The 12,528-nt window shown below is 36.6% G+C and overlaps 2 protein-coding genes and 1 pseudogene across 4 annotated transcripts; 2 read left to right on the top strand and 1 right to left on the bottom strand.

Annotated features, from left to right (window-relative positions):
- Positions 1 to 1,199: 1,199 nt before the first annotated feature.
- Positions 1,200 to 2,791, top strand: LOC107478787 (uncharacterized). Of its 3 annotated transcripts, none has more exons than XM_052259379.1 (8): positions 1,201 to 1,492; positions 1,575 to 1,659; positions 1,740 to 1,861; positions 1,954 to 1,978; positions 2,077 to 2,160; positions 2,266 to 2,295; positions 2,378 to 2,483; positions 2,566 to 2,791. In XM_052259379.1, exons 1-8 carry the CDS (start codon positions 1,304 to 1,306, stop codon positions 2,693 to 2,695), a joined length of 771 nt encoding a protein of 256 aa, XP_052115339.1. In that variant the 5' UTR covers positions 1,201 to 1,303; the 3' UTR covers positions 2,696 to 2,791. The 3 variants fall into 3 exon arrangements, with proteins under 3 accessions (XP_052115340.1, XP_052115339.1, XP_015954401.1); XM_016098915.3 differs by having other exon boundaries at positions 1,202 to 1,492; positions 2,579 to 2,791; XM_052259380.1 differs by lacking the exon at positions 1,740 to 1,861 and having other exon boundaries at positions 1,200 to 1,492; positions 2,066 to 2,160.
- A 60-nt stretch (positions 2,792 to 2,851) lies between these two features.
- On the top strand, positions 2,852 to 4,740 carry LOC107478774 (uncharacterized; annotated as a pseudogene).
- A 35-nt stretch (positions 4,741 to 4,775) lies between these two features.
- Positions 4,776 to 7,799, bottom strand: LOC107478759 (40S ribosomal protein S7-like). The gene is given in 7 exon segments (XM_052259381.1): positions 4,776 to 5,056; positions 5,159 to 5,186; positions 5,188 to 5,339; positions 6,883 to 7,006; positions 7,095 to 7,168; positions 7,259 to 7,343; positions 7,593 to 7,799. Coding segments are annotated over 6 exon segments (573 nt in total). The 5' UTR covers positions 7,334 to 7,343; positions 7,593 to 7,799; the 3' UTR covers positions 4,776 to 4,936.
- Positions 7,800 to 12,528: the final 4,729 nt, after the last annotated feature.

The following is a 12,528-nucleotide window of genomic DNA, read 5'->3' as shown; positions in this document are numbered from 1 at the left end:
CATCTGGTTTTATATGCGACAAAAAAGTGCCTCTAAAACTTAAAGGTAAATTCTATCGCACCGCTATAAGACCTATGCTGTATGGTACGGAGTGTTGGGCGGCTAAAGGGGAGCACGAACATAAGCTGAATGTGGCAGAGATGAAGATGTTAAGATGGATGAGTGGTCATACGCGATTGGATAAAATAAGGAATGAAGATATAAGGGAGAGAGTTGGAGTAGCACCCATTGTGGAAAAGATGGTTGAATCGCGTCTCAGGTGGTTTGGACATGTGAGAAGAAGACCGATAGAACATCCAGTCAGGAGGGTGGATGAGATGGAAGATGGACAAAGGGAGAAAGGTAGAGGAAGACCTAAGAAGACCATCCATGAGGTGGTCAAATAAGATCTACATGTAAATGGTCTCTCTGTAGACACGATACATGACAGAGCACAATGGCGTCGTTTGATTCATGTAGTCGACCCCACTTAATGGGACAAGGCTTTGTTGTTGTTTGTTGTTGTAGTAGTTTTCACCTAGAAGATGATTTGGAAGTTAATTTGGTCCATCAAAGCCCTAACAAAAGTTAAGCTCTTCGTTTGGAGAGCTATCTATGGAGACATTTCGGTGAATCAGCGCACTGAACTAGAATCCTCAATTTCTCAACCATATGTTCTAAATGTAAGAATGCTCTAGAATTAGTCATGGACTGCTTAATTAATTTTTCATAGGTATCAACGATTTGACAAGACTAGGAGCAATGAACGCACCTACTGTAGAATCTAGGGGTGGCAACGGGTGGGTAGGGCGGATTTTTGCTCTACTTGACCCCACCCACCTTACAATAATTCGCATAAAACCCACCCCGCTCTTACCTGTGGGTAGTAAATGGTTGAATCCTAACCCGCTCTAGCAGATATCCGCCCCTATTGAGTAGTGTTGCCGCCCCTAGTAGAATCAGACCTCTAGCACTGTTATGCCTTGGTATTGAAAGTTTGAACCCCCGAAAGAAATCCACAATTACAGCAGCCATGTGGAAAATCTGGCTAAGTTACAATCAATTTCTTTCTTTGATGTATTCCTTTGGTATTTATCATTTCTTATTATTGTTGTCCAAGTTGGAATTTTTTTAGAAATCAATAAAAATTCCTGTCTTTAAAAAAAAATAATATAACAATAAATGCTTTTTCAAATAAATAATGAACATAGAAGTGATAGAACAGGTGTCTCCCCTTTAAAAAATGGAAATAGAAAGGAGCGGAGCGGGTTGACTGTGTCGTCTTGTGCTGAATCGAGTGAGTGTAATGAGATAGATTTAGAAGATGAAACCGAACTGGGAGCTCAAGAATTGCTGCAACCACGAGCAAGTGGTGTTTCTTGTCACTGTTGCTGTCTGCACTGTGCTTATACTTGCGCTCTGGAGAACCTTGCTACTCACACCCTTCAAGCTTGTTACCGTCTTTCTTCATGAGGCAAGCCACGCCGTTGCTTGTAAACTTACATGCGGCCATGTATGTCTGTCACACTCCTTATTATTAGTAATCAAGATTCCAATCATTCAATAAGCTCATTGCATTCCTCATTGTGTGCCAGGTAGAAGGAATCCAGGTTCATGCTGATGAAGGTGGAACAACCCAAACCCGTGGAGGCATTTACTGCTTCATCTTGCCAGCTGGATGTATCTTTCTCTTACTCACTCTCTTTTCTTTTTCTTGTTAATTATTGCATTTTGATTTGGTGAGAATGGAATCCATCCAGATCTTGGTTCATCATTTTGGGGGATGATCTTGATACTTGCGTCAACAAAGCTTCTTACCGCTAGAATAGCTGCTGCTTGTTTTATTGCTGCTCTATTTATTGTCCTCTTTGTAGCCAAAAATGTATGTCATTGCAATTCATTTTATTATTATTATTCTTGATATGCTATGACAAATTAAACTGAACCTTCCCTTGTTCTTCATGTTTCATGCAGTGGACTCTCCGAGGACTTTGCATTGGTATATCATATGTGCTTACTGCTTCTATAATTATATATGATGAAAAAAAATCATTCTTGTATACTTAAATATATATTCTTTGTTGAGGCCTCGATCAGGATTTATCATTTTCCTTGGAATAATATGGATTCTGCAAGAGACAACCAAAGTTCGAATACTACGATATGTTATCTTGTTCATAGGTAAATACCAAATACGGAGATTCATAATTAGCTTCAGTCAGTTAGGAATGTGACAATTTTCATTCACATTTTATATTACTAACAACTTGTAAAATAAAAATGCAGGTGTGATGAACAGCTTGTTTTCTGTTTATGGTATGTGTTTGAGGACTACATGATCCAATTTATTGATAATCTGGTGATACATTATTCTTCCTTATATGAAAATAAATTGCAGATATCTATGATGACTTGATATCGCGTCGAGTGCATTCGAGTGATGCAGAGAAATTCGCACAGGAGTGCCCTTGCCCTTGTTCTGGTGTTGGATGGGGTGTTATTTGGTGAGTGTATTTATTTGATTTGCTTAGCTTAGCTTAGCTTCTTCTAATGATTGGATTAATTCATAATCTACTTGATGGGTTGCATTTCATTTCAGGGGTTTGATATCATTTGTGTTTCTATGCGGAGCTGTGTACCTGGGTGCTGTCATCTTGTCCTAACGCAGACTCAATCTCATTTTCACCAAACCCAAAACCAAAAGTTCCATTTGTAAAGTGGAAACAAGACTCTGCTTTCACTTCAGAAGAAAAGACAAGAAATATGTACAATTCATTAAGGACAATGTTACCGATGATTATTTCCTTCACAATCTACTCTGTATTATAGCCTTTACTATCGCTGATTATTATCTGCATAAATTAAAATAATCTATTGACTCTTTATTTTAAAATTAAAAAAAAGAATTGTTTTTCAAAAATATGAATTTTTGAAAATTAATGCTAAATATTTTTAGAATATTAGTTTTTCAAAGTAAGTTTTTCAACTCCATAAATGTTAGAATATTCGTTTCTCATCCTTAAATTACTACTAATTATAGATAGAATAGCAACTTCCAACAGCATTACAAGATAACATAGATTGTGCATCAAGGAAATACGGTTAGTATGTTGTAGTGCAAGGCTCTCTTCAACACACAAACAGCTTTAATATAATGAAGAAGAAGAAGAAGACATTCACATTGTTGAATTGATATCAAGAAAGAGATGTCGCGGATACTCAATTGGGACGAGTTATCCCAAGCATCCACGTGGCAGCTCAAAAAGTGCTGCAATAAGGAGCAGGTGGCGTTCATGATCACTGTCTCTGTTTACAGCATCGTGATTTTGGTGCTATGGAGAACCTTCTTGCTGAAACCGTTTAAGCTTATAACGGTATTTCTGCATGAGTTAAGCCATGCCTTGGCTTGTGTTCTAACATGTGGCAGTGTGGAAGGAATGGAGGTTCATTCCGACGAAGGCGGAGCCACCAAGACCCGCGGAGGCTTGTACTTATGCATCTTGCCAGCTGGATATCTTGGTTCATCATTTTGGGGCATGCTCTTCATCCTTGCATCCACCAACCTTGTTTCTACCAGAGTTGCTGCTGCTTTTTTCATTGCTGCTCTTTTTCTTGTCCTCTTCATTGCAAGAAATGTATGTATAGGATCTCATCTTATTCAGCTCTCATCTCTCATTTTAATAGATTGATGAATGTAACCTTTATTGTTGATGTTCATGCAGTGGAGTCTTGGAGGATTATGTGTTGGTAGGCATGTACTTTCCATATAGTGCATCATCATGATCATATATATATATTCTTAGCATTATTTCCTTGTGTTGCTTGCTCTCAGGATTTATAATATTCATCGGAGGAACATTGGTATCTGCAAGAGACAACCCCAGTTAAAATACTACAATTCATTATCTTGTTCATAGGTCACATTTTCTTTGAAGCACGGGTTATTTTATTTAACGGAACCCTTGATGCAGTTTTCAGTTTTCATTTGTCTTGTATATAATCAAAATGCAGGTGTAATGAACAGCTTGTTTTCCATTTATGGTACGTATTTGGAGATATCGAATTGGTGAATTACATCACATTCTTGATTGTATGATGAAAAACTAATGAAAGGATAATGCAGATATTTATGATGACCTCATATCGCGAAGAGTAAATACAAGTGATGCAGAAAAATTTGCGGAAGTGTGCCCTTGTTGCTGTAATGGCGTTGGATGGGGTATCGTTTGGTGAGTATATCTTGTTACGTTTGATCAGATTTTGAAGGAGAAAACAATGAATTTTTACTCATCATGTCATTGCAGGGGTTTCATATCAATCGTATTTCTTTGTGGAGCTATGTATGTGGCTACCGTGATCTTGTCGCAATGAGCCAGATTCTAATTCTTCAATATTCGAATGACAACTCAACTGCTGTATACATATCATGATATCAAGATTCTCGGGTCATTTCAAAGTACCCATGTCCATTTTTTACCCATCTATCTACTCATAAAGAAAAATGCTATATGTTTGTTGGGTATCTTGTCAAAACTAGTTCCGGCAAAACAGCAAAAGGCATTAGGAGTGCATGTGAATATGGAACTACCTTATTTTGTCATCAAAGTAATTCCTCTCTAAAACGAACACAAGGGAACATCTTTCATTCATAACATAAAGTGGAACGGTTTTCACATTCTTTTATTCACCAAGATTTTATTACTGTTCTTTTTCTGCTTATATGATGATCTGATTAGTGACATCAAATGGAGTTGCTTCTCAACAAGAAGCTTTTCTAAAAATTATACACCTGCGACTAAATTAAACTTTTTATCGGAGCATAAAAATTAGATACTACATTGTCAAAAACCAGTAATACGAGAAGAAAACATGCTCAAGCAAAAAATAAGTTACGCAAAATTTTAACAAGCATTAATCATATGCAATTCTCAAAACAAATTCCAAGCTAACACTGAATCTAATTCTCTGCTATGGGATACTCGAACACAACATCTTTGCCAGACAGCTTCCTGTACACAGCAGAAAAGGTCTCCAACTTGTACTCCGTGTTGTTTCGCTCCTTTGGATCCAAGAAAACCTATCCCCATAAAAAGCACCAATGAAACATTTTATTAGAATTTAAAATATAAGAATGATTCAAGAGATGAATAAAAAGTTTTGTTGAAAGCAAAGGCTTTACCTTCATAACTTTGGATCCATCCAGTCTACCTCACACGCTTTCCAACAATCTCAGCAGGCAATACAATGTCCTCCATCATTGCCTCGTGAACAGCAGTCAAGGTGCGGGTTCGGGGGCGTTGAACGGCAGAACCCTTCTTTGGAGGTCTCACTATCCTCCGGGTGGCAAGCAAGACTACATCCTACAGGATTATGAGGAGTCCATTAACAAGATATAGCTACTTTAAGAAGTTAGATCAGAGAAGACATCGATAAGATTAACCAGGTAAAAAGTGTATTAAATGGGCAACTATTTGTCTACTTTTAAGGAGCTAATGAAGGAATTGACACTCTCTCAGGAAGAGGGAGTACTTAGCCATATCATGTTGACACCAAACAAAATTAATTCCCAACCATAACATATGAAGTTGATAAGACATGCAATCCTCCTCATAGCGTTTATCCAATCAAGTATTAAACGACCCAGGATTACCATTCAATGAGCAGTAAGTTGCACCAAAACGCATGGTATATTAGTAAATCTAGATAAAGTAGTAAGGTAGTAGATTGGTGCTGAGATTAACAAAGGACAGCCCGGTGGGTAAGCATCCAGTGTAAACGCAGGGTCTGAGAAGGGCCACACCACAAAGGGTGTAATGTATGCAGTCTAGCCCGCTAATTACAAACTTCTCAAGTTATAGATGATGCCACCGAGGCAATAGTTACATCAGAATGGTTTAGGCATAAACAAGATATAAATTATACCATCTAGTGAGAAGATGATGATGATAATAAGCAAAAATAGAAAAAGGGGGAAAAGAGATGCAAAATTAAATGAGAAAAGGGTAATAAAAAGATGGGGGCCATAAGAAGTGTATCCTGAAAGTGAGGTCTAAAGATGGTTCCTAGTTTCATCAAACTTGAGAGCAGAGTAACACAGAGTAGTTCTCTCATTCTCATATCTCCACTCTCAATCAAACAATTATGACTATGGAAGAAGGAAGTGTTGGGAGTGAGGAGTACACACAAGATGCAACAGTGAATATTAAAGGAAAACCTGCTCTTAGATCCAAACGTGGTGGTTGGAAAGCTTGCTCCTTTGTTGTTGGTAACTCCCCTTTAATTTCCCCTCTCATTATAAAAACTTGCAACTTTCATAGATTAATAGAAAGTTTAATTGCTCATTTTTATCAACTAGGACGTAGTTTCTTTGTCATGTCTCTTAAAATGTGGGACAGAGTAGTGATTGTTCTTTTTCTCTTCTGCATCTTCGATTTCTTTCTTGTTGCTACTAATAACATGCATTTTTGTTTGTTTTGAAAAGTATACCAATTACCAACTATTAGTTATTATGAGAAGTAATGGGTCTGTATTTTTCAAAACTGTTCATAATCTGCACCTTTCTCTGCAACTCCAACATGTATGTTGATGCAGTACCTACTTATAGAGTCTCATGACTTTTTAATCATACCAAACTTATTCAAATCATCAAAGTAATGAACATTGAACATTTTTTGGCTTATTTTAATGTATTATTATTGGTTACATGATTGCATATCTTAATAATAAAGTAAAGTAAATTAATAATAGAAGCCATGTGACTGTTTATTTTTCTTCCCTGCAGTTGATACTTGATAATATCCATTGACTTCTGTCAGAGGTTACCGTATAAATAATAAATGTAAAACTAGGTTATACGACTTTTGTCTACACTCTACACAGGAAAAAAGTCAAGGGTTTGCTAACCTTGCCGCTAAACTTCTTCTCAAGCTCCCTAACAAGCTTAACATGAATCTTCCTGAAGCCTTTCCTCAATCTGTAAGGGACATGGATAACAACAGCCTTGCGGTTCCCAGAAACATCAACTTGACTGCAGATTAAGGAAAATGCTATCCATAAGACATACTTAAATCAAATAAACCTTCATGCTCAGAGAAGCATGTAAGAGAGATCCTTACACTGCGGAATTAATATATAAATCCTTGAGGTCACTCTTAAGATCTTGGTTGGTGTTTTCAAGATCAAACAATGCCTGCAATAACAAAGGTTGAATGCACTCAGTGGCTGTAATTAATACCAATTAGCAATATTTCATATTTCAATGGCAATCTCAAAATCAAACCTGCCCAACTGACTCTTCAAACTCAGTTGGCTCAGCATCCTTGTCTTTGTGGATTTTTTTCCTTGATGTGAACATCTTCACAACTCTACACAAACAAAAGGAATCATAAAATGGTACAATTAAGTTATAGCTTTATAAACAAAAAAGAAAAAAAATGCACAATCAGAAGAAAGAAAAATAGGGCAAACATCAAATTGACCATACAAGAAATCATCTTAACAATTTTGAATCAGCAATATAGCATTAAAGAATGTTTCTTGAAATTTTGACTGATTTCTGTAATCGATTAAAAGAATGAGGGAAAAGTAGAAGCTTTGTTGAATAGAAGAGGGACCTGAGCAAGACGCAGGCGACGGAGATTTGTGAAAGGAGTGAGAGTCACCTGCTCTGAGTTTGCAGCAAAGAGAAAAGGTTGCATTGATACCGCGCCTTCAAGCCCGCTGTTTTGCTCCTCTGCTTCCGAGGATGACGACTACGATTCGTTCAATATTGCAAACCTCGTGTTCTATGGGCCTTAACCCTTTCAATATTTTTGGTAGGGATATGCTAAACAACTTACATGGGCTTTGTGTTTCACAGGCCTATGAAAATGGAAGTCAAAAAATAAAACGCTTCTATGTTTACCTGAAAGGTTCATCCTACCGTGCTGAAAAGAATTTTTTTCTGCCGCTGCTGAAAGTATGTGGCATGGTGAAGGAAAAGACGCGTGGTTTTGCTGCTTTCAAACTGCCCATAATTTCTGCGTCAAAACTGATGGTGATATATACTGAAAATTTGGTTAGATGATAATAATCTTTTATTAATGATACCAGTTATGTTATTGGGCCTATTTTTGAGAACTCAATAAATATTTGATTTCATTGTTTTATATTATATTATGGAACAAAAATAAAGTGAACATAATTACGATTTTTATTTTATATTTTGGGTCATGAAATATGTTTTTGGACATGAACATAAAATTAGATAATAAAAATACTATTACAGTAGTAATAAATAGTAAAAATATAAAACTAAAGAAAATAAATAATAATAATTATAATATTTAAAAAAAGAGAAAACAGTTCTAAAATTACGGATTTAGGGTACAAAAGGAGAAGATGCTTTTTTCTAGTCTATGTTGTTGTAAAGTCCATATTATTCAGTTCTAAAATTTTTTTCTTTGCAATAAAAAAATTAATACCTTTATTTATTTTTAAAAAAGAATATTTGTTTAGATTTTTAATTTTTTCGGTTTAATTATTTTTAATTTTGAAATTAAATAAATTGAAAATTTTAAATAGTAGTATTTTGAGTTTAAATATAAATTTTGAAAGTCTATGTTGAAGCGAAAATCTATGTTTAAACTTAAAACAATTTAAAATAATTCGAGGTATGAAATCTTAAATTTTTTGTATTTGCATTCAAAATGTTGTATGTTAAGACGGTTCTGAAAAACGTACTGGGCCGGCCGGTTCAACCGCTGTAACCGTGAACTGACAACAATGTCGGTAAATCGGAGGATCTGAAAATCGGTTCGAACCGATCGGTCGAACCATGAACCAAGAAGAAAAAAAGTTCGAATAATAGGTAAAACCACATATTTTAAAAACCGTGATCAAATAGGTGAACCGCTTAGGAACCGATCGGTCAAACTGAACCGTGACCCGACCGGTTTTGGAGAAGGCAACTAAACGTCGTCGTTTTTCACTCACTGAACCTGCAATCTCTGATCTTACTCCATCGCGCAAGCCCTAGCCCTTAATCAATCTCCTCTCCGTCTCTCACACACACAGTCTAGGGAGGAGGGTTGCCTCTCAAGTCTCAATCTCATCGAGCTCACCTCTGTCCAGCCACCGCCTTGTGCTGCCGCGGTCGTCGTTCCTTCCGACAGCCACCGTCTCGTGCTCGCTTACTTCGCCTCCATCGTGCAGTAGTCATCGCAACCTTCGAAGCCTCCGTCGCACAACCTTTGAAGCTTCCATTGCGTAGTAGCCATCGTAACCTTCGAAGCCACCTTTCGTGGAAGTCACTCACTGTCGCAAGTTCCTGGAGCCAGCTTGGAGATTCGCACAGCCCTTTTCATCTCGAAGTCAGTCGTGGAAATCGTAGCCACCACCACCACTCTTTGGCGTTGCGCAGTATCTTCCCGTCGACGCCAGCCCTGTTCGACCCTTCCACCCCAGCCACTGTCTCTTCGCCGCTAACTCTGCATTCTTCCTTGTCTTCCACTAACCCTAGGTATAAATCTAATTCATTGTAATAATAATTGTTGAAGCATGATTAATTGTTAGTTTTAAACCTTGCTATTGATTTTTTGAAGCATGAATCTGAGCACAGGCTATGATAGCCGCAGATAGTTGGACTGCAGAGTTTTTTGATCGATCCGAGGAATCAGTATTTATGTCCCCAGTATTGCTGTGGTAGATAACGATGCGCCAATCTTTGCTAATTTGTTCAATATAGATAAATTCACTATATTTAAACAAATATTGTTTAAAAGCCTTGATTAATTCTTTGGTGCTGATTGCTTAAAGCATTATTAACTATTAAGTGATTAATTGTTGAAACTGATTTTTTGAAGCATGATTAAATGATTAATTATTGAAGCTAATTGCTTTGCCTAGTGACCAAAGATGGGGTATTTATAAAAGTGGAAAAATAGGCTTTTCATCCAACAAGATATTTTTTTGCATTTGAAACTATATATATTAATGTACTCAGATATATCTTTAAATGATTAATTTTTTGGTGCTGATTGCTTGAAGCATTGTTAAACGATTAATTGTTGAAGCTGATTGTTTGAAGCACGATTAATTCTTATAGTTTATTGTTTGAAGCATGATTAGTTGTTGGGTGCTAAAATTTGCTGTTGACACATTGATTAGTTGATTAGTTGTTAGATTGTATTGTTATTGGATTGTTGGTAATTTTTAGGTATGGATGATAGTATCAACCAAGAATTACCTAGGAATAATAATTATATTAGACCATAATTATGTTTTAATGTGTTTTTTATATTTTATAATATTTTATTATAAAACAATTTTTTCGATTTTATATTATTTTTAATTTGTTCCTAACTCATGATATACTTTCAGGTCTCTAGAGGTTATGCCAATGTTCCATGGGAAAGGAAGATAAAGTTAAGGTAATTAGACGTTGTTCATGTTAGAATTTTTTAATACATTTCATGCTGATATAGAAGAAATTGTGCTTAGATTGTGATTGATAAAAGAAGAAAATATGAACTTATAACTGATTGAATATGAATCTAGGTTAAATGAATTGTTAATTTATATTTCATTTAGGTCAGATTGAATTGTCCAAATATACTCAAATATTTTGAAAACAAAAATTCTTTCAATTGTAATGTTGTTTGTTTTTTCCTTTTGGACCGAGAAATAAAATTAAAATTTTGTGGATAATAATAATAATAATAACAACTTGTTGGTTAAAGGCAGATGAAACAAAGAGGGGTAAAAAGAAGCTAGAAGCAACGACACATGCTGGGAGTTGGTAGTTTTTTGTCTTGCCAAAGATCTGGGGCCAATCCAAGTTTGACGGTTTCGGCGAGAACGTGAGAAGCTGCAAGGGATTTCGCATCCTGGGAAGCACATTAGGCAGTAATCGGTAAGTATATAGGACAGAAAACAATAGTTTGGTATGCATTTTTTAATTATTTTAATTTTCTGGGGTGACATAGTGATATTTACTCTTTTGGGGGTGGTGAAAATCCACTAAAAGGGAAAAGGGTGAAGTTTATTTCGAATTCGATATATGTATACATGAAGTGGTTAGCAGAGGTGAATCGGAGGTTATGAAAGAGTATATTCTGGTGAATTTGTTGAGTTGCGTTGTTCATATTTGTGCAAGATAGTTTAATAATACATTAAGGAAGTCTAAAATTGTTAAACGTATTTGTTTCCGGCTTTGTATTTGTTATACTGATCGTGCTGATTTTAGTAATAATTATGTATGCATGATTTAAATGGTTAATTGTTGGTTGGGGAATGTTGTATATGCAGTTAGTTTGGGTAGATGAGTCTATTTAGTAGGATTAAAATTAGGGAAATTTAGCTTCTGCAAAGCATTTTTTATGGGAGTTGGACATGCCGCTAATTCTCGAGTTCAGTGACAGCAGAATGCAGCATTAGTTTTATGTTCCAAAAAAAGTTGTCAACTCTTTTTATCTAGTTAATAAATTCTGCTGAATATATTTTCAATTTTGTTGTTGTAATAGTAAAAAACTAGAGATCTGTGTTACTTGGTGCAGTTAATGTGTTTTATTTGATGTTGTAAAGAACGATGTGTAGTTGATGTTAATGGATTTTGAGTATGTTGATTTTGCCATTTGATTTGAGCAAGTAAAGGTGATTTGTGCCAGTGGTGTAATTGTGCGGATGGAGGCTAAACTAGATGATGGAGTTAACCGAGGTGCTGGAATTCAAAAGGATGCTAGCGACGGAACACAATCTGAAACAAAATAGACACCGATTGGAGACGGTAAAACTGATGCTTGTGATGAAGGGGTGGAGGAAGAAGCCACTGAATATCGAGAGTGCTAATGCTGACCGAAGCCGATATGATGAGGAAGGTGTTCTGCATGGATGAAGTAGTCTATGAGTTTTATAAGAGATATGGCAAATGTCATGGGTTCGGTATTAGCAAGGGTGACTCGGGAAAGGATGATAATGGAAGGGTGATTAGGAGGAGGTTTTTTTTGCAACAAAGCAGGGTTGAGGTAGCGCAAACATTAAGAAAGGCTTGACAGGAAGGGACCACAGATTGAATATGCGTGGTGCACGAAATTGTGATCACTACAACTTCGCACAACTAACCAGCAAGTGTACTGGGTCGTCCAAGTAATAAACCTTACGCGAGTAAGGGTCGATCCCACAGAGATTGTTGGTATGAAGCAAGCTATGGTCACCTTGTAAATCTCAGTCAGGCAAACTCAAATGGGTATGGTGATAAATGCATAAAACATAAAGATAAAGATAGAGATACTTATGTAATTCATTGGTAGGAGCTTCAGATAAGCGTATGGAGATGTCTTCCCTTCCGTCTCTCTGCTTTCCTACTGTCTTCATCCAATCCTTCTTACTCCTTTCCATGGCAAGCTTAAGCAAGGGTTTCACCGTTGTCAGTGGCTACCCCCCATCCTCTCAGTGGAAATGTTCAACGCACCCTGTCACGGCACGGCTATCTATCTGTCGGTTCTCAATCAGGCTGGAATAGAATCCAGTGATTCTTTTGCGTCTGTCACTAACGCCCCGCCCTCAGGAGTT

The sequence above is a fragment of the Arachis duranensis genome, chromosome 3 (assembly GCF_000817695.3).
Source record: "Arachis duranensis cultivar V14167 chromosome 3, aradu.V14167.gnm2.J7QH, whole genome shotgun sequence".
NCBI classification, from domain to species: domain Eukaryota; kingdom Viridiplantae; phylum Streptophyta; class Magnoliopsida; order Fabales; family Fabaceae; genus Arachis; species Arachis duranensis.
This window is presented reverse-complemented; position numbering and strand designations above follow the sequence as displayed.

Coding starts and splice junctions, on each gene's coding strand:
- LOC107478787 (XM_052259379.1), top strand. CDS start 1,304: ATGAAACCGAACTGGGAGCTCAAGAATTGCTGCAACCACGAGCAAGTG. Junction 1,660..1,739: donor CTTCATCTTGCCAGCTGGAT/GTATCTTTCTCT, acceptor GAATCCATCCAG/ATCTTGGTTCATCATTTTGG. Junction 1,979..2,076: donor TCTCCGAGGACTTTGCATTG/GTATATCATATG, acceptor GGCCTCGATCAG/GATTTATCATTTTCCTTGGA.